General features: G+C 34.3%; 1 protein-coding gene across 1 annotated transcript in view; it reads left to right on the top strand.

Moving 5' to 3' along the window:
- Positions 1–16,404: 16,404 nt before the first annotated feature.
- The window catches only part of BCHE (butyrylcholinesterase), an 86,436-nt gene continuing 75,588 nt past the window's right edge, over positions 16,405–27,252 (top strand). The window contains exons 1-2 of the mRNA XM_082654612.1: positions 16,405–16,476; positions 22,490–24,014. Of these exons, the coding sequence (XP_082510738.1) occupies positions 22,498–24,014 (1,517 nt within the window). The 5' untranslated portion in view covers positions 16,405–16,476; positions 22,490–22,497. The remainder of the gene's footprint in view (positions 16,477–22,489; positions 24,015–27,252) is intronic.

The following is a 27,252-nucleotide window of genomic DNA, read 5'->3' as shown; positions in this document are numbered from 1 at the left end:
TTCCAACAAACAAAAGCCCAGGACCAGATGGTTTCACAGGTGAATTCTATCAAACATTTAGAGAAGAGCTAATACCCATCCTTCTCAAACTCTTCCAAAAAATTACAGAGGAAGGAACACTCCCAAGCTCATTCTATGAGGCCACCATCACCCTGATAGCAAAATCAGACACAGATACTACAAAAAAAGAAAACTAAAGATATTGAGTAGCAATCTGATAAGGGACACCTTGGGGTGGGGAAAAATAAAATAATTGCAAGACAGGGGACAGAGCAAATTGAAAGAAAAGACCTGGTCTCTGAGGCACTTTATAACTACAGAAGAAGAGAAGTAGCAACTGGACATTCACAGGCAGAAGGAGAGCTGAAGATGGTGCACAGGGACCTACCTGAGAGCTTGCCTGAAGCAGACATGAGCTACAGAAGCTCTTCATCACTCTTAGAGCATGTGGCCATGCTGAGGACCTGTGACCTGCAAAGGACTGAAAGTTAGAATAAGGGAGCAACAGAATCTGGGAACCTGAGGCAGTGGGAGCAGCCAGTCATCATGAGTGAGTACCATCCTGATGGTCTAAAACCAGGCCGAACCAGGTGCTCCTGAGCCTACAACAGTTCAGGAATGACTGTCAGGGAAAAGTTCACTGAGGACAATGAACAGTGAGACGTCTATGGACAATGGCTTCCACTGAGATTAGAAAACTTCACTTTGAACCAAGGCATCAAACTGGAAAGTCATGGTAAGAACTTTTGAAGCAGATGTAGCCCTGATAATATGCTCAAACTTTATACTGACAGCATAATTAAGTGAAAGGAGCTATTTTCAACCAGAAGATATCAAATTTAATAAACAAATGTAGAGTCCACTGCCATGTTACTACCATCAGCAGGAATATATGCTCCAAGAGACAATGAGATCAGCTATAGATAATCAAGTTATATTGTCAGAGTCAAAATATGTAACTAAACACAGAAGGAGTCAGAATCCATGGGATTCTCTTTTCCAAAATTCTTAGATCATCCAAGTAAAGCCCCCACTACAGCAAGTGAGGCACTTTGGTAACATCTTAGATAAGTAGATCAATTTTGTGTCCAAAGAAATATTATATTGGCACTTAAGTAAAAGCAAACTTTACCTGAAACAACAGTTACAGGCAATCCATGCATGTATAAAAGCAGCAATAAACTGCATTTGTTGAAGTAGGATTTTCACTATCATACAAGTATCACTTCAGATAAATTTGAGAGGAAGCTACTGCAGTCAAGAAATTTCCAGGAATATTTTTGAAAAATCAGTATGACTTATTTACCAAAAATAAGCTGAGTAAACTGGCATGTGTGTGTTTCAAATATTGGCATCCACTTCTAAGGCCAAAACAGCTTGTAGCCAAGGACTGAGTGCAAACGGTTCAAGATATGCTACATAAAATGATGCCAAATTAGATAATAAATGCCTTCTATAAAAACAAAATTACTAGGCATGAGTGGCAGCAGGTGTGAGGGCTGTACTGCTGAGATGCTGGAGCTCCTGGAAGAACCCCCGTCCTGAGGAAATGGAAGTGAAGGCTGAGTTGGTCCCCACATTGTGACACTACTTGTGGGGGAGCAGGGCAGAGACGAGTGGCTGACAGGGTATTGGTGCTCCACCCAGGTGTTGAACCTGAGCCTCTGAGGTGGGAGAGCTGAGTCCAGGACATTGGACTGCCAGAGACCTCCCAATGCCATGTAATATCAAACAGTGAGACCTCTCCCAGAGATCTCCACCTCAACCAAAAGGCCCACCTCCACTCAATGGCCAGCAAGCTCCAGTGCTGGATGGCCATGGCAAACAGCTAGCAAGACAGGAACACAAACCAACTCTTTAGCAGAGAGGCTGCCTAAAGTCATACCAAGTTCACAGACACTCCAAAATACACCACCAGATGTGGCCCTGCCCACCAGAAAGACAAGATTCAGCCTCATCCACCAGAAAACAGGCACCAGTCCCCTCCACCAGGAAACCTACACAAGCCACTGACCCAACCTCACCCACTGGGGGCAGACACCAAAAACAATGGAAACTATGAACCTGCAGCCTTCAAAAAGAAGACCCCAAACACAATAACTTAAACAAAATGAGAAGATAGAGAAAAATGCATCAGATGAAGGAGCAATGTAAAAACTCACCAGACCAAACAAATGAAGAGGAAATAGGCAGTCTAAGTGAAAACGAATTCAGGGTAATGATAGTAAAGATGATCCAAAATCTGGGAAATAGAATGGAGAAAATAGAAGAAAGTTTTAACAAGGACCTAAAAGAACTAAAGAGCAAAAAACAATGATGAACAACACAATAAATGAAATTAAAAATTCTTTTAAAGGAATCAATAGCAGAATAACTGAGGCAGAAGAATGGATAAGTGACCTGGAAGATAAAATAGTGGAAATAACTGCCACAGAGCAGAATAAAGATAAAAGAATGAAAAGAATTGAGGACAGTCTCAGAGACCTCTGGGACAACATTAAAAACACCAACATTTGAATTATAGGGGTCCCAGAATAAAAAGAGAAAAAGAAAGGGTCTGAGAAAATATTTGCAGACATTGTAATTGAAAACTTCCTTAACATGGGAAAAGATATACTCAGTCAAGCCCAGGAAATGCAGAGAATCCCATACAGGATAAATCCAAGGAAAAGCACACAAAGACACATATTAATCAAATTATCAAAAATTAAATACAAAGAAAAATATTAAAAGCAGCAAGGGAAAAACAACAAATTATATACAAGGGAATCCCCATAAGGTTAACAGCTCATCTTTCCGCAGATGATCTGCAAGCCAGAAGGGAGTGGTAGGACATATTTAAAGTGATGAAAGGGAGGAATCTACAATGAAGATTATTCTACCCAGCAAGTATGTCATTCAGATTACATGGAGAAATTAAAACCTTTACAGAAAAGCAAAAGTTAAGAGAATTCAGCACCACCAAACTACCTCTCTAACAAATGCTAAAGGAACTTCTCTAGGCAAGAAACACAAGAGAAGGAAAAAACCTACAAAAACAAGCCCAGAACTATTAAGAAAATGGTAATAAAAACATACATAATGATAATTACCTTAAATGTAAATGGATTAAATGCTTCAGCCAAAAGACATAGACTGGCTGAATGGATACAAAAACAAGACCCATATATCTGCTGTCTACAAGAGACACACTTCAGACCTAGGGACACATACAGACTAATAGTGATGGGATGGAAAAAGATATTCCATGCAAACGGAAATCAAAAGAAATCTGGAGTAGCAATTCTCATATCAGACAAAATAGACGTTAAAATAAAGACTGTTAAAGAGACAAAGAAGGACACTACATAATGATCAAGGGATCAATCCAAGAAGATGTAACATTGTAAATATTTATGCACACAACATAGGAGCACCTCAATACAAAAGCAAATGCTAACAGCCATACGAGGGGAAATCAACCATAACACAATAATAGTAGGGGACTTTTAACACCCCACTTTCACCAATGGACACATCATCCAAAATGAAAATAAATAAGGAAACACAAGCTTTAAATGACACATTAGTCAAGACGGACATAATTGATATTTATACGACATTCCATCCAAAAACAACACAATACACTTTCTTCTCAAGTTCTCATGGAACATTCTCCAGGACAGATCATATCTTGGGTCACAAATCAAGCCTTGTAAATTTGAGAAAATTGAAATTGCATCAAGTATTTTTTCTGACCACCATGCTATGAGACTAATCATCAGTTACATGAAAAGAATGTAAAAATACAATGTAAAAATACATGGAGGCTAAGCAATACACTACTAAATAACCAAGAGATCACTGAAAAAATCAAAGAGGAAATCAAAAAATACCTAGAAACAAATGACAATGAAAACATGATGACCCAAAACCTATGAAATGCAGCAAAAGCAGTCTAAACAGGGAAGCTTATAGCAATACAATCTTACCTCAAGAAACAAGAAAGTCTCAAATAACAACCTAACCTTACACTTAAAACAATTAGAGAAAGAACAACAACAAAAAAAACCCCCAATGTTAGCAGAAGGAAAGAAATCAAAAAGAACAGATAAGGAATAAATAAAAAAGAAATGAAGGAAATGATAGCAATGATCAATAAAACTAAAAGCTGGTTCTTTGAGAAAAAAAACAAAATTGATAAACCATTAGCCAGACTCATCAAGAAAATAGTGAGAAGACTCAAATCAATAGAATTAGAAATGAAAAAGGAGAAGTAACAACTGACACTGCAGAAATACAAAGGATCATGAGAGATTACTACAAGCAGCTCTATGTCAGTAAAATGGACAACTGGGAGAAATGAACAAATTCTTAGAAAAGCACAACCTTCCAAGACTGAACCAGGAAGAAAAATAAACTATGAACAGACAAATCACAAGCACTGGAATTGAAACTGTGATTAAAAATCTTCCAAAAAACAAAAGCCCAGGACCAGATGGCTTCACAGTTTAATTCTGTTAAACATTTAGAGAAGAGCTAACACTTGTCCTTCTCAAACTCTTCCAAAATATAGCAGAGGGAGGAACACTCTTAAACCCATTCTACGAGGTCACCATCACCCTGATACTAAAACCAAACAAAGATGTCACAAAAAAGGAAAACTACAGACCAATATCACTGATGAACATAGATGCAAAAATCCTCAACAAAATAATAGCACACAGAACCAAAGAGCACATTAAAAGGATCATACACCATGATCAAGTAGGGTTTATCCCAGGAATGCAAGGATTCTTCAATATATGAAAATCAATCAATGTGATAGACCATATTGACAAACTGAAGGATGAAACCCATATGATAATCTCAATAGATGCAGAAAAATCTTTTGACAAAATTCAACTCCCATTTATGATAAAAACTCTCCAGAAAGTAGGCACAGAGGGAAACTACCTCAACATAATAAAGGCCATATATGACAAACCCACAGCCAACATCATTCTCAATGGTGAAAAACTGAAACCATTTCCTCTAAGATCAGGAATAAGACAAGGTTGCTCACCCTCACCACTATTATTCAGCATAATTTTGGAAGTTTTAGCCATGGCAATCAGAGAAGAAAAAGAAATAAAAGGAATCCAAATTGGAAAAGAAGAAGTAAAACTGTCACTGTTTGCCAATGACGTGATACAATACATAGAGAATCCTAAAGATGCTACGAGAAAACTACTAGAGCTAATCAATGAATTTGGTAAAGTAGCAGGATACAAAATTAATGCACAGAAATCTCTTGCATTTCTATACACTAATGACAAAAATTATTAAAGAGAAATTAAGGAAACACTCTCACTTACCATTGCAGTAAGAAGAATAAAATACTTAGGAATAAATCTGCCTAAGGAGACAAAAGACCTGTATGCAGAAAACTATAAGACACTGATGAAGAAATTAAAGATGATACAAACAGATGGAGAGATTTACCATGTTCTGGACTGGAAGAATACACATTATGAAAATGATTATACTACCCAAAGCAATCTACAGATTCAATACAATCCCTATCAAACTACCATTGACATTTCTCACAGAGCTAGAACAAAAATTTCACAATTTGTATGGAAACACAAAAGACCCCGAATAGTCAAATCAATCTTGAGAAAGAACAACAGAGCTGGAGGAATGAGGCTCCCTGACCTCAGACTATACTACAAAGCTATAGTAATCAAGACACAATGGTACTGGCACAAAAACAGAAATATAGATCAATGGAACAGAATAGAAAGCCCAAGGATAAACTCACACACATATGGTAACACCTTAACTTTGATAAAGGAAGCAAGAATATACAATGGAGAAAAGACAGCCTCTTCATTAAGTGATGCTGGGAGAACTGGACAGCTACATGTAAACAAATGAAATTAGAACAATTCCTAACACCATACACAAAAATCAACTCCAAATTGTTTGAAGACCTAAATGTAAGGCCAGACACTTTAAAATCCTTAGAGGAAAATATAGGCAGAACACTCTATGACATAAATCACAGCAAGATCCTTTTTCAACCCACCTCCTAGAGTAATGGAAATAAAAACAAAAATTAACATGTGGGACCTAACGAAACTTAAAAGCTTTTGCACAGCAAAGGAAACCATCAACAAGTAGAAAAGACAATCCTCAGAATGGGAGAAAATATTTGCAAACAAAGCAGCTGACAAAGGATTAATCTCGAAAATATACAAACAGCTCATGCAGCTCAATATCAAATAAACAAACAACCTAATCCAAAAATGGGCAGAAGACCTAAATAGACATTTCTCCAAAGATTTACAGATTGCCAACAAACACATGAAAGGATGCTCAACATCACTAATCATTAGAGAAATGCAAATCAAAACCACAATGATGTATCACTTCCCACCAGTTAGAATGGCCATCATCAAAAAATCTACAAACAATAAATGCTGGAGAGGGTTTGGAGAAAAGGGAATCCTCTTGCACTGTTGGTGGGAATGTAAATTAATACAGCCACTATAGAGAACAGTATGGACGTTCCTTAAAAAATTAAAAATAGAAATATCATATGACCCAGCAATCCCACTACTGGGCATATACCCTGAGAAAACCATAATTCAAAAATAGATATGTATCACAATGTTTATTGCAGCACTATTTCAATAGCCAGGACATGGAAGCCACCTAGATGTCCATCGACAGGTGAATGGGTAAAGAAGATGTGGCACATATATACAATGGAATATTACTCAGCCATAAAGTGAAACGAAATTGAGTTATTTGTAGTGAGGTGGATGTACCTAGAGTCTCATACAAAGTGAAGCAAGTCAGAAAGAGAAAAATAAATACCATATGCTAACAAATATATGTGGAATCTAAAAATAAAAATTGTTCTGATGAACCTAGGGCAGGACACAAATAAAGACGCAGACATAGAGAATGGACTTGAGAACATGGAGAGGGGGAAGGGTAAGCTGGGACGAAGTGAGAGAGTGGCATGGACTTATATACACTACCAAATGTAAAATAGATAGTTAGTGGGAAGCAGCTGCATAGTACAGAGAGATCAGCTTGGTGCTCTGTGACCACCTAGAGGTGTGGGGTAGGGATGGTGCAAAGGAGGCACAAGAGGGAGGGGATATGTGGTTATATGTATACATATAGCTGATTCACTTTGTTATACAGCAGAAACTAACATTGTAAAGCAATTATATTCCAATGAAGATGTTAAAAAATAAAATTAAAAAAATAAAAATAATTTATTTAAAAAAACAAACAAATAAAGTGCTCATAAAAGACATTCTTTGTGGCCAGAGAACTCATGGTGACAGATTGTGAATTCCAGAATTCCTCAGGCAATTCTTCTTTGGCCATTCTCTCTGGCCTGAGTTTAAAATGTTAACTGATTATCACAAAAAGGGGACTAAGGATGCATTAAAAAAAGAGAGTTTGGTTTATTTGGATTTTCAATGGCAGACAACAAAGAGCTTTTATATGTTATATTATCTTTCTAGACAAGTTAAAAGGATGAAGAACTAAAGAACAGACTCCAGCAAAACATGTATAATTATATAATTAAGATTGTGGCCTTATCCTACAAACAAAAGCTTCCAAACAGCACACATTTTTAAAATGCAGCCATAAATCTATTCAAAGGGCTTCTTCATTTAGGCCTGCAAACACAGCATTGTCTTTGTCAATTTGTCTGTAGTCTGTTCTGGTAGGTGACATTGTTCTTGAGCACTAATCAATTGAAGCCTGTGTGGCATCTGGCATTCTGTTGCTAAGCACAGCAGCAACACCGTAAGGTAAAGTGTGAGTGGCAAGAAGCAGGGTTTGTGTTCATCAAGATGTCACAGTCTAGACTATACAGTCAATAAATCCTACGTATGCCAGGCTTATTCTAATGGTGAAGAAATGCCTTGGCAATGCATCGAAGGAAACAAGATGAATAGTAATTATTCCAATAAAACTTCGAAGATCTTGCTTTGTTTATAGAGGGACCTCATAAGAAAGGATACCATTCTTTAGTTGGATGGAATATATATATCATTACCAGCTATGCCATTACATAAAACTATGTACCAAAAACTCTGAATTAATATTTGTCCTTTATTACTTAGGTATATGTACAACGTTTCTCATGGACCCATTTTCGTCTGTCAGTAGGGGCCTCTATAATTTGTCTTTAAATTTCTGAGCATAATGGCAGCACTATTAATAATCATGCAGAGAAAACAAGCATATGCCAGGAGTGTCCCAGACAAAGGAATTACAAGTCTGCAATTTGAGAAAGCTGAGTCCCATTAAATATTGTAAAATTCAAGTAAAAACTTAAGTTCTTATCAAAATGTTCTCAAAATACTGCTAATGGTTTGCTTTCAAAATATCCTAAATAATTGGCTGTTGTTAACCATGGGTGTGGTGAAATTTTACACAAATCTTCCTTGATGCAAGAATAGTAAGGTGTTGATTTGAATTATAATCACTAATGCATATGAACTATAATCATGGTGTACCTATACATCCCAGGAAGTGTCTTTGTCACTGTATTTCATGACTACCACTAACAGCATAACCCACCTTAGGAATGTATGTGACTAGTTCAAGAACATCTTCCTGAATTTGATATTTCAGACCTTCTATTGTATTCCTTAGACAAAAGAGACATGTCTAACTTTCATATAAATTGCTTCATTGGGTGTATTCAGCTGGAATAGAACTGGTTCAGAAAATACCATGGGGAAAGATACTGGCAAATCCCTGTAGTAGGTAACCACCTATAATAGATGAATGGCTTCAAAAAATATCCCCAGTGATAAGAAACATTTTTTCTTTTTTTAAAAAAAGTGTAGGGACTTCCCTGGTGATGCAGTGGTTAAGAATCTGCCTACTAGTGCAGGGGGCACAGGTTCGATCCCTGGTCCAGGAAGATCCCACATGCCGCGGAGCAACTAAGCCCACGCGCCGCAGCTACTGAGCCTGTGCTCTAGAGCCCGCGAACCACAACTACTGAGCCCACGTGCCACAACTACTGAAGCCTGCACGCCTAGAGCCTGTGCTCCGCAAGGAGAGAAGCCACTGAAATGAGAAGCCCATGCACCACAATGAAGAGTAGCCCCCGCTCGCTGCAACTAGAGAAAGCCCGCACGCAGCAACAAAGACCCAACGCAGCCAAATATAAATACATTAAAAAAAAAAGTGTACTTCCTGTGTCTAACAATGAAACTCTTAGAGGAATAGGCACACTGTATTAATAAAATAGTACTTGAGAAAAACAATCTACATGTTTTATACATTTATTTATATATTCAAACAACTACCAAACTTTTATAATCTACTATGTGCCAGGCAATTTGCAGGGTGCTGTCAACACAAAGATATACAAATGATTGTCCATGTTATAAACAAATATAGGAGGGTGACATGAGAAAATTAGCACTTAAAGAACTACAGTAAGGTATTTACTTGAAAAACACCCCCTCTCTTTTTTCTCAGTCCATTTACCCTGGCCTATTCAGTTGAATTTAACTGAAGTAATCAGAGTATAACATTCACTTAAAAATGACTATTTATTTGAGTGATGAGATCAAAAGTAGGAGAAATAGAAATAGGACTAAACATCCATCCTTTTATTTTCACATTTTTGCTTCAAAAGTAATGTATTCTTGGGATATGGCCATCCTTCTTTAAGATTGTTGTGACTGCCCTTAAATGTACTTATGTTTGCTTTTATACTTTGACGTTGATGCTTTTGAAAATCCTCCACTGATAGGCTATGATAACAGACCTAGGGGCATTTCTCACTTCTCTAAGACCAAGTAAGAAAAGCTGGAGCCTGATCACTGTTGGTGATACAATTTTATTGTGCTTTGGGAAACAGAGAATGATTAGCAATAGAAATCAAAATATTTTCTGGTTATTTATATTTATAAATTATACAATAGAGCTATACAATAATATTATAATTTATTACATGCTTTTCCAGACATTATTTCATGTGATTTTCCCCCCAAATTTAATGAAATATGCAAGACAAAAATACATATTCTCTCTTGAAGGCTCCTAATGTCTTTTCTGTGTCCACCTATATGGCTTACATAAGCTTATGCATCCATAATTTTAAGAATTACTGGATAAAAATAATTTAGATATGTATATCTATTTGTAGAAGAATACTTTGCAAGGTCTACAAATAGGTTGTGCTCTCAAGTCATGTTTCTTGGGATTTGTAGCACTTATCTACTTATGTCATGTTGATCTTTTAAACAGAGCCAGAAATCTGACATCAGAATGATTACACAGAGAACTAAAGTGCCATCTGATGGGTTTAAGGAGGAAATCAAAGGTAGACTCATACTTGGAGGCAGCAAATTATTTTGATATAAGTTTTCTCCTGGCCAGCAAAACAAACCTCTCCATACTTAGGAATATTCTCCGAATAAAATTCCTTTGTATGATAAAATCTTTCTGTGAATATGATCACCAAATATGAACAGACTCAAAAACAATATTAAGATACAGATTATACTGACATAGCAAGATTAATTATTAGTGGCCTGATTATATTTAGTAACTGCAGTAATGCACTGGCAATCCAGTGCTTAGCTAATTAGTCAGAATATTTGGCATTACATTCGTAATCCAGTTGCAAAACAGAGGTAAATGTCAGCAGTTCAGAGTTCTGCCTTGTGGCTTTTGACACTATTTCTCCCTACTCTCCCTAAAAACAAGATTTGAATTTTGTCATTTGCAACATCATCCTAGAGAAATAAAGTTTCAAAGGAAAAGCAGAAAGAGAGGTATCTGGAAATATTGCAAAGGGGATAAAGGAAAAGAAGACATAGAACAGAAGATTGTCAGGAAAAAAAAAACTGAGATGAGATTACCTTGGGAATGAAGGCAAGACCATTCTGGGGAAGGTGCCACCTGTTGCTCTTTTTCAACTCTTGTCTCAGAGGTCGTGGATGACTCCAAAATGTGCTCTTAGAATGATCAAAATTGTTTAATAAAAAGCTTATTTTTTAACTTAAATATGTTACATGCAAATTAGGAAGGTTTTCAAATTGTAGAAATAGAGGAAGAAAGCAAAATGTTACAATTTCCCACCTAACAAATATCGTAGCATAACTATTTTTTTCATATTCTATATATATCTGTCTTTCTTCCTAAGTCCCAGCTAGCAAAATCTCTAGTTCTACACACACACACACACACACACACACACATACACACACACACACACACACACATACACACACACACACACACACACACACACACACACACACACATTTGCTCCAGAACCATTAAAAAACAATGTTAGTCTCTACTAACAAATTTGAGGATTCTCAGGAGGGATTTACACCTCACCACAAATATCTACCTCCCTAAAAGTCTTTCCTATGCATGTAACTCCTCCATATTTCTACTCTTTAGGGTGGCTCCCCAACTCACTCCCTTTCCTTTATCTTGTGTCTGCCTCTCATCTTATTTACCTCATCTCAACCTAAAATCTCTTTGCTCCAGCTTCTTCAAACTGCAACTTGTCTTTTTTAATTGTCCTTAAGTTGTTTTGCCATGAAGTGTATATCATTTCAATATTATCAAATGGGGGGCTTTGACACTTCCCAATACTCTGAAACAATTAACAAAAGATAAAAATCTCATTAGATCACCTGGAAATGAAGTGCAGAGTGAAAATTTTGACTGTTATTTATTTAAATTTGACTTTCTATTTTGATATATATAAATTACGATGATAGGAACAGTACATTTGCATTACAGAAAATTGGAAAATAGAGATGAAACATTTAGAAATATTCTATACACTCACTATGCAGTAATAACCACCATTAACATTCTAATGCATACCCTTCCAAATCTTTCTCTGTGTGTGCGTGCACACACACACCACAATGGAATCGCGTTTTTCATAGTGTCCTGCTACGTACTTCTTTTAATCATGAGTTTTCACCACAGTTGCTCTCATCTAATCTAATAGCCAGAAATTATTCAGATTTCCAAACTGACCCCCCAAATATCCTTTCTGATATACAAACCCATTCCTAATCTGCACCATGCACTGAATCTGATAATGTCCCTTTCCTCTTGTCCAGTCTTGTATAGAAACTTTCTTCACTGTTTTGTTGAAATGACCAGGCCAGAATGTCCCACTTTCAGGAGTTGTCTGATTACTTTTTTGTGATAAAATTTATTTTGTTCATTTATTTTCTCTAGTTCACATAAAGTGTAAGTCAAATTTTAAAATTTGCTGATAAAAAATGTAATTCAATTTTAAAAATTTCAGATGGTATAGGTCCTGTTGTATGCCTAATATTCCATAGACCCCACCATACATGATACAAATTTGACCCTCCGCTTAAGTTATGAAGTTCTGAATGTAATATGTGTGATTTCTGAGGAATATCAAATATCTAGTTCTCCATCGATCATACACTTAATGATTTTAATACCAGTTGTTCATTCTTGCCCAACCCAATTTTCATCACGGTTTGTTAAATTTTCATTTCTAACATATTATTCCTTCTACATATATTTGTTGTCTTCCTTCTCTAAATTAGACTTATCCCTCAGTAACAGGGCTGTTAAGTTTTCTAGTCTATTTATCAGACTGCTGATTAAATTCACTTATATCTACAGCAGGTGGATTTCCATAGATCTTAAAGGAGTGGTTAGCGATACAGGAGCATGATATCTGCAAATAACACTGAAATAACTCAGAAAAAATAATGGTCACATATATGTACATACATATATTATCATACACATTTTCATGAAGAAAGAGAACATGATATTAAAAACGGCTCAAAATATTAACATGTGGTGAATCTGGGTAAATGAGAGTTCTTTACAGTGTTTTGAAAGTTTTCCATAATTTGAAATTATATCTCAATTAAAATGTTATATTTCAGGAAAATAAACACATGAAACACATTGATCACAATAATAGCAAATGAATGAAACATAAAGTCATATTTTATCAAGCAAAATGGAAAAATAGGAAAATATATGATAGTCAACTCTCTTTTGAGCATAAAGGAGACAAATTAGATTGCCAGTGAGAATACAAATTGATAATATTTTGTGCAAGTAGTTGGTGGTATGTGTCTTAGCTATAAAAGTGTACATAACTTTTGAACAATTCTGATTTAATTATTCCATAAAAAAATCAGAAATGTGTAAAAATATCTACAATTGTTACACCCATTTTTGTATTACTATTTCCATGATCAGTTTAAAGCAATCTACCTTTACAACAAAAAGAGTTAGATAAATTATAGTACATCCATAAGAACGATTAATATACAGGCAATGAAATTAAGTTGAAGAAAAGTATTTGATAGCATTAGTTATATGAAAGTAGACTACAAAATATTATATTTGATGCATTTCCAAATTAGCTAAAGTAGAGGGCATAATTGCACATGAGTAAATAGGAGAAAAAAGATAAACCATAAACATGATACGATAACAGTTTCCTGATGAGCCAGTCCCCAGGACTCTGCCTTTCAGTGTGGCCTGTTATCTTCCCAAATCAGTCTCACATAGGAGGTTAGTTTAAATATCCCACTCCAGGATTTTCTAAGAGCACCAAGATTGATTTGGTGGCATGCTAATGTAGAATTTTTTTCTGAGAGTAGAACTCCAAGATTAATCACGTGCTTAAGAGTAAATTTAAGCTTATTCAATAAATTAGATTTTAAACAAAGAAGGGCTCTTCTTCTCTGTCTCTTTTTTTCATGTTTAAAAAATGAGTTTCTCCTTCTTTCTTTTCTCAAGCCCTGAGTAATTTAGTTTCAGAGTTTATTTCCTTACTTTGATTCTTTTGTCTTTGAAAATTGGGCTTGGTACCATATTTCCTCAGAAGCTGTAGCTTGTTATTGATTTTAATTATCTTCTTAGAGTCTAGTGATCTAGACTGTAACCAAATTGTTTGGGCTTATAAACCTCTTTCTAGAACTTTTTACACAAAATACCTATATCCTGGTCTAAATTACACAGGGCTACTTCAGACTCCCTGTCATTCACTCTCCCCTAACTCCAAGAGATCTTTGTTTTATCATTTACTGATGCTACTGCCTGCAGGCACCTCCAATATTAGGTGTTGCCATACTCTTAAAGAATTCTTTTTGCTAGCAGGGCTGGGCACTTTTAAAATTTGTCAAGAAATCTACCTTTAAATACCTCACCTGCCACATCCAGGTATGAATGTCTAGTCTCTTGGCTCCAGAGACTTGTTCAGATTTATTGCTATTAAGAACATTTTCCCTTTTGCCAGAACTGTTGGAAACCTCTTCTTATTCCACAGTCTATTGAGAACCTCATAAAATTGCAAAAACAAACAAACAAACAAATCCACATTCTACTAGTTAAGTTCAGTTATTCCACTTCTGGGAAAATAAATTAAGAAAACAAGCAAAAGTTGCAAAAATGCCAATTGCAAGTGTTTACATTTAAAAAAATAGAAAATACTTTTATTACCTGTATGATTTTTGGTAAGTTACTAAAACACTTTGTGGATACATTTCCTCAACCATAAAATAGGGATAATAATAGTACTTACTTATAAGATGGGTTTTGAGTTTTAAAAGAGCTAATGTATTCAAAGGCTTAGAACAGTGTTTACAAATAGTAGTGTATGCAAATTATTATTATCATCGTATAAGTAACAAACGATGCAACAAATTATTGTATAATTGCAGGATTTGAGAATAAGACCAACCATATGCTAGCACAGAGAACAGTGCAGTGGAGCTGTGTTGGAGAGAAGAATTTTGACATTTGGATTAAAAAAAATCACATATTAAACCAATGAACTCTCTTCCACATGGGCCACCAGAATGACTACATTTCAAACAGAAACACCATCACGTTACTATCCATTGCATGATTGTCAGTGTACCACCTTCAAAAAATCTTTTTCTCCTTTGAGATAGACCATATACTCTGTAACTTTTGTGTTGCTAGGTTGTCATTACATAAACAATATTCTAAATACAATATAAATCATTGTGATTGTGAAATTCGTTGTCTAATAAATACCTCCTAAGCAGAAATTTTCCCAGAAAAGATAATTTTAAAAGACCAAAGTGGTTATTATCTTGGAAACAGTTGACATGGAACTACATCAGACAAATCTAGGTTAAAATTCTGATTCCAACCCTACTAGTGGTAGGATATATATAGCTAAGTTTCTGATCTTCAAAAGCCTTAGTGTCCTCATCTGAAAATGTGATTAATAATATTTATTCATACACTGGAATTCATATTAATTCATATATTTTGTTGGAGTAAAATAAAATAATTTATGTAAACTGTCAATTATAATGACTGGCACAGAGTAGTGTTAATAACAAATGACAGTTCTTACATTTGCATGTTTGAAATTTTAAACACCATGTTTTAAAAATAAAAATTGGGCTTATCAACAATTACATGCCCACTGGTTAGTCCATAGTAAGCCCCAAAATGAGAGATTTAAAAGTGAAAATGATCATTTGAGGGAGATAAAGAATATAACTGCGTTGAGAAGTCAGGCATTAAGCAGTTTATAAGTTTTTTTTGTATTTTGTCTTTTCATTTTCCCAAATATCTAAGTCAAAGAAGATAAGGTTGAAAGACATAAGTACATCCTTTCCGCTGACAAATGTGTTTTTCTATAAAGTTTAGTGCTGATTGTTTATTGCATTTTATTTTCCTTGTCTCAACCAGAAAATCTGGGGCTTCTCGTTACACTTGACTGCTTGCAGGGTCCCCGATTAGGAAATTACGAACGCTGAGATCTGCATGACTTAAATGAGTGTTGGGGTGTGGGAGCTGGAAGGATGTACATATCAGAGACATTAATTCATTTATATAACTAGTCTTTTGATTTTCATAGCTTTATCTACAGAGTAATTAGTTTCCTATTTAATCTTTTACAGTCCTTTATAGCTTCATGATTGCCACGGATTGAAGGTACAAAGATTTCAATAACAGCATTTCTTTAAAGCAACATGTATATCTTTAAATCAAAACAAGCATAAGAAAAATGTATATTCCTTAAAGGAGAAAAAAAATCTTAAAAGTTCTGGTAGTGTTTAAGAAAACAAACAAAAATAACCTGTGTAGTTGCTGTTCAATTTCAGCGTCTGTTAATGAAGCTCTGTGTCTTTTTTTTCTTCACTGTTAGATGAGTGCCTGCAATCGTAAAGCATGACTCCGGTAATACCTCTGTAAATGAATCACTATTGCATTCATACAATTAGCCTCTGAACAGATGTCAGAAAGTAAAGATTGGCTGCCTCTAGATCAAGTTGCCGCTGCCAACTCTCGCGAGCTTTGTCAGTAACAGTTGATTGTAATGTCAGTGCAGTCCAATTTACAGGCTGGAGCAGAAGCTGCTTACTGCATTTCCCTGAAGTATTATATGATTTCCAATTCCTTGCAAACTTTATCATCTTCGTTGCAGTGAGTCGGGTAAGTTGCTCTGAATTTACATCTTCCTGTTAGAGATGCAAGTTACTGTGAAGCTTGTTCTGTGGGAGGAACGTGATCCCTTCACGTGTTTGCTGTGCCCCTTTGGTGCTCTGTGGGAGACAGTCATTGCAAATGGGACAGATAAAGTAAGGGAGCAGCCACATGCATCAAATCTTCCGATTGATTATTCAGGGAACGCAGACTGTGGCCATTTAACTGCTAAGGAAATAATGAATTTATTCAACTTTGTATAAAGGACCGTAGCACTTGTGGAATCACTGTAATATATGTTCCTAATGCACCCTCAAAGGGAAAACACTTTATGCTGTGTTTTACCTTAAATGCACTGTTTAGTGAATTTTTCCTTAAAAGAGTAACAGAAGTGTTTTTTGACCAGTATTACTCTCTAGTTTTTTCTTTTTCTAAAGTGGTTTGAATTGTCTGGCTCTACAGGGTACTTAACATTTTGCCATCTGAAACTTTAACAATATCAATTGGCAAAGGAAAAGTCTAAGTTTCTTTTCTCTAAAAGGAAAAAGCTATTTCCCAGTTTGATTTACAAACTTTTGTCCCATTTGCCCTGTTTGTTCTCTTTCTTTTAATATGTGTGTTTATAGCAAAATATTTTACAATTGCTATTATTTTATTATTATGGAAATAATAAGCAAATATAGACTTTCTGCTCATCCTGTGATTTTGTAACTCTACCTTTATTTTGATATCAGTTCTTGTTTAACCAGAGGATTAAGCATTGAGTATAAAATATATGAATGATTAAAAGTAAACTGAAATGTGAGCAAAATTATTTCATTATTTATGATTTCTATTTGTAATTAAAAAAATTAAAGTTATCTCTTCCAAATTTTTATGAAGATATTGCATGATAATAAACTCAATTAGGAGTTACTGTCACTAGGCTGTGTAATGCTTCCATAATATAAGCTATCTCATATCTATGATAAATATTACGTTTCACTTATATAAATAGTTACTTTGTTTAAGGATAAGCATGAGCTTTTAAAGAGTGACTTTTACTTTAAATGACATGTTTAGAATTCTCTGTGTATTTGAAATAACGTGACCTTTTGGAAGCAAATTAAATTTCTAATTGGATTTGCAAAGTTCTGTTTTATTCTCCTAGACCTGTTGTTGTTGTTCGTTTTTAATGTCCTGCTTCTTTAATTGTAAGAAAATATTTGGGATCTACTCCACATTTCAGTTTTTAGAATATAAGCTAATAATATAATATAATAATAATATATAAGCTAAAAATAATAAGCTAATAATGTCTTAGCAAATGATATCTTAGTTACAAATTTAGTTTGTGCTTTATTTCTTGGTAACAATTAATAATATATACTTAAATTGTATGCTGTCTTCATTTTAATGCTTTCATGCCAAAATCTGCTCATTCTTATCAAAACTAAACTGTTTCAAACATTGGAAAATTATAATTGGATAGATGTTAACCTAAGAACAGATTGAACTTTCAAAGAAGACCCAAGATATCTCTCTAATTTTAAATGTTCAAATTGTTCACACAATGAAAAGTTTGTGGATGTTCTTCCTGATTGAGGACAGTTACAGATCTGTTTCTCATACCTAATATAGTGTCTTCTATGTATACACATCCTTTTAGAGCCTACTGGGTATCTGAAGGATCCCTGAAAGACAGTGGTATAGTCTATTTATAAACAGACTTCCTCAGTTCCCCACTTCACTTAGCCTACAACAAAACAAGCTCTTTAGGTTTGGTATAAAGGCTCAGTTGTTTTAACTGAACTAAATACATTTTAGTGGCACTTGTTCTAGATCATATTTTCTAGATGGCTCTTTCCACACCATTTTAACAGTCTATTTTTATAGAGAAATATATATTCTAATGAAACTTTTTAAAAGACAGGAAAATTACATTCAGAGAAACTATTATCAATTTTTGCATGACCATGATTTAAGAAGTCCTTGACTGGCCAATTATTTTGAAAATTTGGTTGATATCCAATTATGGCAAATATATGGCAAATAAATAGCTCTTTATATCAATAATTTGATTGCACCCATATTATATAGCATAACCTTATATATTTTAGAAATCAGTCAAGGAATTTTGATGCTTTCAAAATTGAATTAAGAATGCAAAAAGAAGGAAATTATTTTTTACCTTTTTTTAATTAAAAATTTTTTTTTAAAGTTTAGAATATTTTCCCAAAATTGCCAGTAGATTTTGATATCCTGGAGCATTTGATAAACTTGGAACACTATAGTATCAATTGTCTTTCAGATTTTTCTCTCTTCCCACTCCCATCCATTCTCTTTTGCAATTCCAAACAAAACCTCCTTCCTTTAATCAAATATTAAAGATTATTACAATAAGTTAATTGATCTAAATTCAGATATTTAGTTGTCCTTGGTATAAAACTTTACCCCGTTCTTTATGATAAACATGTTATGTGTTCTTAGAGTTTAAATTATTTAATGTGCCAGTAGTCAATTTGCACCAGAAAGTATAGGAGGAAATAAATGAAATTTTATTGAAATTTTATTTGAATATTTTAATTATTAGTAAAGACTTATTACTTAGAGTAATAACATTTCTTAGTCTCCTTTATTTGTCTCTCTTTTGATTGTTTAATCATGTGATAGCATATATTAAAAACATAAACATCTCTTAATGGTAAAACCACAGTGCAACATGTGAGACTAGAGAATAACAGGTTATGAAAAGAACAAAATAATGCTTACTTAAATAAAGTACTGCAGCTAAATATAAAAAAAAACTAGCCTATGCTAACAATGAGTATGTGAACATAAGCATATTTTCCTATTAAAACCTATATTTAATAATATGGTGTATAATACACTACAACAGGTACCATGAAAGTGAATTGGAATTATATTGCCATTCTTGCAATAAACAAAGGCTTACAATGATTTTGTGAATGTTACTAATTACATTATTTACAATTACAAGGTGTAAGTACTTGTATTACTAATATCAAGATGATGACTCACAGATATCATTGTTGAAAAAGCAAGATTATTATTCATATAAATCATATTATATAACATTAAGTTCTACTCAGCACAAAATATAAATAAAAACATACAAGAAGTAGTAGTATAGGGCTTCCCTGGTGGCGCAGTGGTTGAGAGTCCGCCTGCCGATGCAGGGGACACAGGTTCGTGCCCCGGTCCGGGAGGATCACACATGCCAAGGAGCTGCTGGGCCCGTGAGCCATGGCTGCTGAGCCTGCGCGTCTGGAGCCTGTTGCTCCGCAACGGGAGAGGCCACAACAGTGAGAGGCCCGTGTACCACACACACACACACACAAAAGTAGTAGTATAAATCAAACTAAATGACATGGGGATGATAGTACAACCTTTTAGATGTTATAGCAGCTTTTCATAACACATGCAATGAAAATTATTATATTTATTAATTACATACAAAACCAAAATTTTGGTAGTAATTTTATATTTGCTATGCAATAAAATTAATAAACAATAGAATGAAAGTTTGAAAATTGTCAGAAAGCAAAAATTATTAGGATTTGTTTTATGGTTTAAAAGACAAAAAAAGATTTATATAAAACCAAAAAAAAAATGATTGTCTTTATTAGACTCAGAAGACATTGATTGAGCTAGGCCAAAGGCAGGAATGAGTCCAACCAAAGATGCTGCAATTTATCTGTTGAAATGCAGCTTAGAATAAACCAGCTTTGTATCTTAATTCCTTTTCCTTTCTAAAGCAAGATTTTAAAAATGAAAAAAAAAAAATCTATCACAGCACTTTGCTTTCTTCCAAATGCTCTCCTCCATTTATTTAAAAGAAATGTCTTAGGAATTATCAGAAGGAAGAAAAAAAAAACACACAACTGTGGTATGTGGTAGCAGTGTCTCTAAAACTCCTAACTCTCAGAAATATAAAATTTTATTAGTAAGTGTCAACTTTACAGGAAACTTTACATTATTATGACATTTTATTTACTTATTATTTTTAGAAGATAAATTGCATTTTGTTATGATTATAATAAAGCTAAATTTTATAATAGTATATACATAGTGTTAAAATATTGTATACTTCAATAATATATATTTATTGGTATTAGCACAAATTCAGTTGTATCAACATTGAGAGCATAAAAATTGATCTCATGGCTTGATTTTTTTAAACCTTATAACAATCATTATGTATAAATATATATGTATATATGCATAAACATATGGACATCAGTAGAATTAGATATAAATATATAGATATAGACACAGCCATAAACAGAAAAAGATAGAGGCAGAAATAGAGACAGAGAAAGAGGTATAGATGGAGATATATCTATAAATACTAGACACTGAACAAAATAGTATACACAATGGACTAGTTTGTTCAGATATTTTGGGGGATCAAAAAATACTTGTTGATCACTAGCTGTCCTATGAGCAGTGGTGAATGAGGCTGATTACAGTGAGGATAGTAGATCTGAGACACTTATTACCATAGATAGTGCCTTAATCTCTGCCTTCCAAGACAATGTAATTTAAAAAGTAGAATAAAAAGACTATTACAAATTCTCAGTGCTCACAGGATTAGCTTCTTGGACATATAGGTTGGACTTATTATTACACTATCAAAACATAATAAAAATATTTTGTACATGTATGGACCTTTGCTATTGTTATGTGGATGAGAATCAGTGTTTGTATTTGACAGTTTTAATCAGATTTTCTTTTTTCTTTCAGTTATATAAAGATGTTAGTTCTTTCAAATGATATCTGCATTATATTTTTCTGTCCCTCTTTGCCACTTGGAGTTTCAGAATCTGATTTAAATTTTTTTTTATTTAAAGGAATCTCACGTATGCATTATGAATTTTTAATGAAAATTTGATTTCCCCAAATGTTCTCTTCATATCATTAATAAGTATTATTTAATAAAATGCCAAATAGTTATGATTTTATATGTCTCAAAGATTACTTTTGCTTCTCCCACTTTTCCCAGTAATTTCTCAGTTTAATCCTCTTATTTCACTCATCGTGTCCACTATCAAAATACAAGTAAATCTGACCATGCTAACACATTTAACCTCCCTAGTTGCACATGCTTTAATCAATTAACAAATTAACAGGCATGCGTTGAGTAATCCCTGAGTGTAAAATTTCTTCTAAGTCAGTTTCTTCTCCCACATCTAATGTTATCTCCATTGACAATATAATTCAGATAGAAAAGCCCTTCGTGGTTATTCAGTTTCAGAGGAATTGGTATATATCCAGTCTTCCCTTTCCAGTTTTTCCCGTAGGCCCTTATAGTGGTAGCAGATTTGTTAGTTTTCACAATTTGTAGGAAAAATGGCAACTACTGTATTTTTTTGTTACTTCACATTCTGTGAATTGCTTGTCCAAATTCTCTTCTGACCACAGGGTACAATTATATAGAGGAAGAAAACACTAGGCAAAAAGGACCACAGACGGGACCATGCAAACAGAAAAAGGCAGTAATAGAAGTCTGAGGATCCTTAAAGGTTCTTAACCTACTGTCAAGAGCCAGCCAGCCATGATTAGAACTGTATATATTTCAGAGAATATATAAGCTTGTATTTCCTCTTCTAACTATGGTCGAAATTTAATCTATTATATCTATCATTAAGTAGACTACCATTTAATACCACCTTTGGTGGTGCTGTGTATGGTAAAGAAGTATATATATATATACACTAATGCCTTGGACAAATTTCCTCCTTAAAAAACGACATCTTTCTTACAGAGGTTTGAAAATGAATCTTTCCAAATTGAACTAATTTCTCCTTTTCCATTTTACTCATTTATTTCTAAATTGAAAACTGAAATATCTCCAACCATTTTCTATGTTTTTTATGTGTCTTTATAGCAGTAATAGATTTGTTAGTTTTCATAATTTATAGGATTGATAAGAACTACTAAATTTTAGTTAATTATCATCAATAAAATATAATACTAGATGCATGAGGCTGTTAAAACTTCCCACTTATCTCTCTTGCAGAAACCAATATGCAGAGCAAGGGTACAATCATATACATCAGATTTCTCTTGCGGTTTCTTCTGCTCTGGGTGCTCTTTGGGAAGTCACACACTGAAGAAGACGTCATAATTACCACCAAGAATGGAAAAGTCAGAGGGATGAACTTGCCAGTTCTTGGTGGCACAGTAACAGCCTTTCTCGGAATCCCCTATGCACAGCCACCTCTTGGTAGACTTCGATTCAAAAAGCCACAGTCCTTGACCAAGTGGCCCAATATTTGGAATGCCACAAAATATGCAAATTCTTGCTATCAGAACACAGATCAAAGTTTCCCAGGCTTCCTTGGATCAGAGATGTGGAACCCAAACACTGACCTCAGTGAAGACTGTTTATATCTGAATGTGTGGATTCCAGCACCTAAACCAAAAAATGCTACTGTAATGATATGGATCTATGGTGGTGGTTTTCAGACTGGGACATCATCTTTGCATGTTTATGATGGCAAGTTTCTGGCACGGGCTGAAAGAGTTATTGTGGTTTCAATGAACTATAGGGTGGGTGCCCTAGGATTCTTAGCTTTACCGGGAAATCCTGAGGCGCCAGGAAACACGGGCTTATTTGATCAACAGATGGCCCTTCAGTGGGTCCAAAAAAATATAGCAGCCTTTGGTGGAAATCCTAAGAGTGTAACTCTCTTTGGAGAAAGTGCAGGAGCAGCTTCAGTTAGCCTTCATTTACTTTCTCCTAGAAGCCACCCATTGTTTACCAGAGCCATTCTGCAAAGTGGATCCTCTAATTCCCCTTGGGTAGTGACATCTCTTTATGAAGCTAGGAACAGAACATTAACTTTAGCTAAATTTATTGGTTGCTCTAGAGAAAATGAGACTGAGATAATCAAATGTCTTCGAAATAAAGATCCGCAGGAAATTCTTCTGAATGAAGTATTTGTTGTCCCTTATGGTACGCTCTTGTCAGTAAACTTTGGTCCAACTGTGGATGGTGATTTTCTCACTGACATGCCAGACACACTACTCCAACTTGGACAGTTCAAAAAAACCCAGATCTTGGTGGGTGTTAACAAAGATGAAGGGACAGCATTTTTAGTATACGGTGCTCCTGGTTTCAGCAAAGATAACAATAGTATTATAACTAGAAAAGAATTTCAAGAAGGTTTAAAAATATTTTTTCCGGGATTGAGTGAATTTGGAAAGGAATCGATCCTTTTCCACTACATGGACTGGTTAGATGATCAGAGAGCTGAAAACTACCGTGAGGCCTTGGATGATGTTGTTGGGGATTATAATATCATATGCCCTGCCTTGGAGTTCACCAAAAAGTTCTCAGATATGGGAAACAATGCCTTTTTCTACTATTTTGAACACCGATCCTCCAAACTCCCTTGGCCAGAATGGATGGGAGTGATGCATGGTTATGAGATTGAATTTGTCTTTGGTTTACCTCTGGAAAGAAGAGTTAATTACACAAAAGCTGAGGAAATTTTGAGTAGATCCATTATGAAACGCTGGGCAAATTTTGCAAAATATGGGTAAGTGCCAATTTTTATAGTTGTTCTTGTTTGGCTTTGTTTTGTTTTGCTTAACTTTTCTTGGTCTCCAGTGTAGACTTCATTAAAGGTACAGAAACATTTTGATTATTTATTCTCTTCATGCCTTAAGCTGGTTTTGTTTTTTATTATGTACTGCATTTCAGTTCCTTGCATCAGAGTGCTTAAGAGAAATAATCAAAGAACTTTTATGAAAAATATTTTCTGATTTCATTTCCAAAGTACTTCAAAGTACTTTAACAATGTTCAGCAAAGTTTGTACGGAAATAGATGTTTACCTTGAGAACTAAAATTACTGTGACATGTTATTAAGCCTGAAAGTTTATAGTGTTCACAGGTTTAAGAAAGATTAGGAATATCTCTCTTTTTCTCATGCTCTTAAGCACTAGTACATTGTTACCTGATACACAAAGAAATACATCCCTGCTCAGGAAAATCAACGGGCAAGATGGTGATAGGGTTGGCCCTCAGATTATTCAAAATACAGAATTTGCCATTTTATCAACGTTTTTTATTCCCTAATATGTTTGTTCAGAGCTTTTAGGTAACCTGTGTTGAGCGAGAGCTACAACAAGCTACATCTTGTTCAGCTAAACTGTTTTACACTTGAGTAGTCATATGGATGACATTACATAATCAGAGATGTTACAAAAGAACATATTTTCCCTCGTATTTTATAAATATTGTGATAGTATGTCTTCAATAATCAGAGGAAAATAATCTCTTTTAATATATATTCTATTTTTTTAATATTTTGTGTGTGTAAAAAATAAGTTTTTTTTTTTTTTACTGTTTGTAACCCCAAATTGAATTTTATACATTGGAATAATTTGTATCAATGAGAATAATAAAAGAATAGAAATTTGGGCATCGCTTTTTTTGAAAAGTGCTTACAGAAACTCATAATCTGATTGATGCATTAATCCAATTTGTCATCCTGTGTTTTACAATTGAAAAGAATGTTGAGAATGATTTTGCTTTCTGGTTTTCTTCTCCATCCTCCATTTGGAATTCATTGTACTCCATGTTACTGTATGTATCTCTCTACAAAGTACTTGTATGATATAATTCATCTCAAAATTTTTGATACTTATTTACTGTGTATAAAACTAAAACTCTTCCATGTGGCATTAAGAGGCTTCTATAATCTTGTTGCAACCCGTACTCCCCAACACCTTGTTGCTTGGTAGATGAGTTATCTCATGAATACCAAAGATTTCAAGCTTAACTACACCTTAGAGCCTTGTTCTTGCTATGTGCCCTGCTTAGAACATTTACCTCTCTCCTTTTTAATGACACAAGTCCTACTATTTTGTTAAAGTTTTGACTGACTACATGTTTCATACAATGTATATTTAATTCCTAGAGTTGTAGTTCCTTCAGACTTCTTTTTCACTCTTACAGAAGCCACTGACTGTCACGTGTCTAAATCCTATCTTTCATTGTATTCTGAACCTCCTAAACTAGACTAAGAACTAACTTCTTGAAAGAGAACCTGTGGTTTTATTGGATACTCATTGAAGTACTGACATTAGTATATGTCACACTTTACAAATATTTGGTTAATTATTCAATGAAAGCAGGTAAAAGCTAGTATGGGTAAAAAATTTCTTTTTCAAGATATGTAGGCTATTATATTATCTGTTATTATATTATCTGTAGCTGTGCAATATCTTACACCTTCTCAACATCAGTCTAAATTTCTGCTTAAGAAGGATCATCTTATTTCTAGAGCTGCATTAGAATTATGTATATTTCATTCTGTTCTCTCCCTCAAGGTTCTATCCGTATTAAATCATCTGAATATACTTTTAATTCTTTCTGGCAATTCTAGAGATTATAAATAACTTAAGGGGAATATTAAGGGAATTTAAGGGAAATATCAATATTTCTTCAAATTATTGATGCCTATAAATTTTTAAAGGACTTCATACTTTGCATGTTTAAATCATCAAGAAATTTATATTTTCTTATTTCACAGTTGGGAACACTGAGAACCAGATGTGGTAAAGGTCATATTTATGGTACACAGATAGCAACAGGTCAAAGAAGAGAATATTTGACAATTAATAGAATAATAGATTGTTTAATCCTAATCTCCTTCTATGATTAGCATATTTTAATGGGAAATAAATAAAGGTTGACACATTTTAAATATAATGATAAATTCATATAAACAAGATTATAAACCATAAAAATTAAACTTTTTTAAGAAGTTCAGCCATAACAAGATGTCATTTCAGTCGGTGAGTTTCTTTAGAGCCCATGTTTGCACAGTTGAACAGATAATAGCATGTCATTTGTGTTGAGATTTGACTTGATGGCAAACATAATTTTAATCTCCTGCTGTGCACTATCTGTTTTCAAAGTATACCTATGAATAAATACAGAAATTTAGAATGATTAAATAAACTTCATGGAAACAAAGTTGGTTTAAGCGTTAGGTTTGGAAATCCACCCATATTTATTTGACCACAAACATGATGTTTGATGTTCTCTTCCCAGAGAGATTCTCCCCCTTGGTTCCCCTCTACTCCCCATACCGGGGACATTTAACAATGTCTGGAGTTGGGATGCTACTAGCAATGTAGAGGCCAGGGGTGCTGCTAAACATCTTAAAATGCACACGACAGCCCCCCACAACAGTGAATTATTCATTCCAAAGGTCAGTAATGCCAAGACTGGGAAACTGCAGGATTTTACTTCCATATAACCCCAAAATGACACATCAAGAAAGTACAAAAGTAGAACTGAGCATTGTAATAATCATCCAGGAAAATGAGTTTTCCAATTCGTGGTTCATAAAATGTTTTAATGAATTTTTCTCCTTAAATAGTAAGTTTAGTATATATTGTATTTCTCATTAGGATTAAGTTCAAAATAATTTTGAATTTTTCTTTGTGATATTTTATTTTGCCAATGGGTTGTTTAGTAGTCTATTGTTTAACTTCCAGCTATTTGGGTAATTTCTAGATATCTTGTTGTGGATTTCTAATTGAATTCAGTTCTAGTAAGAGACTATACTCTGTAAGATTTTTCCCTTTGAAATATATTTAGAATTATTTTATGACCCAGCATATGATCCTTATGGGTGATTATTTTATGTGCTCTTGAAAAGAATGTGTGTTCTTCAATTATTTGGTATGGTGTGTTCTGTAAATTAATTAGTTCACGGTTGCTCAGGTCTTCTAATAGTCTTACTAATATTTTTTGCCTACTT

This window comes from Grampus griseus (assembly GCF_964374135.1).
Source record: "Grampus griseus genome assembly, chromosome: 5".
In the NCBI taxonomy this organism is placed as follows: Eukaryota; Metazoa; Chordata; class Mammalia; order Artiodactyla; family Delphinidae; genus Grampus; species Grampus griseus.
The sequence above is the reverse complement of the archived record's forward strand: the minus strand, read 5'-3'. Positions and strand labels throughout refer to the sequence as shown.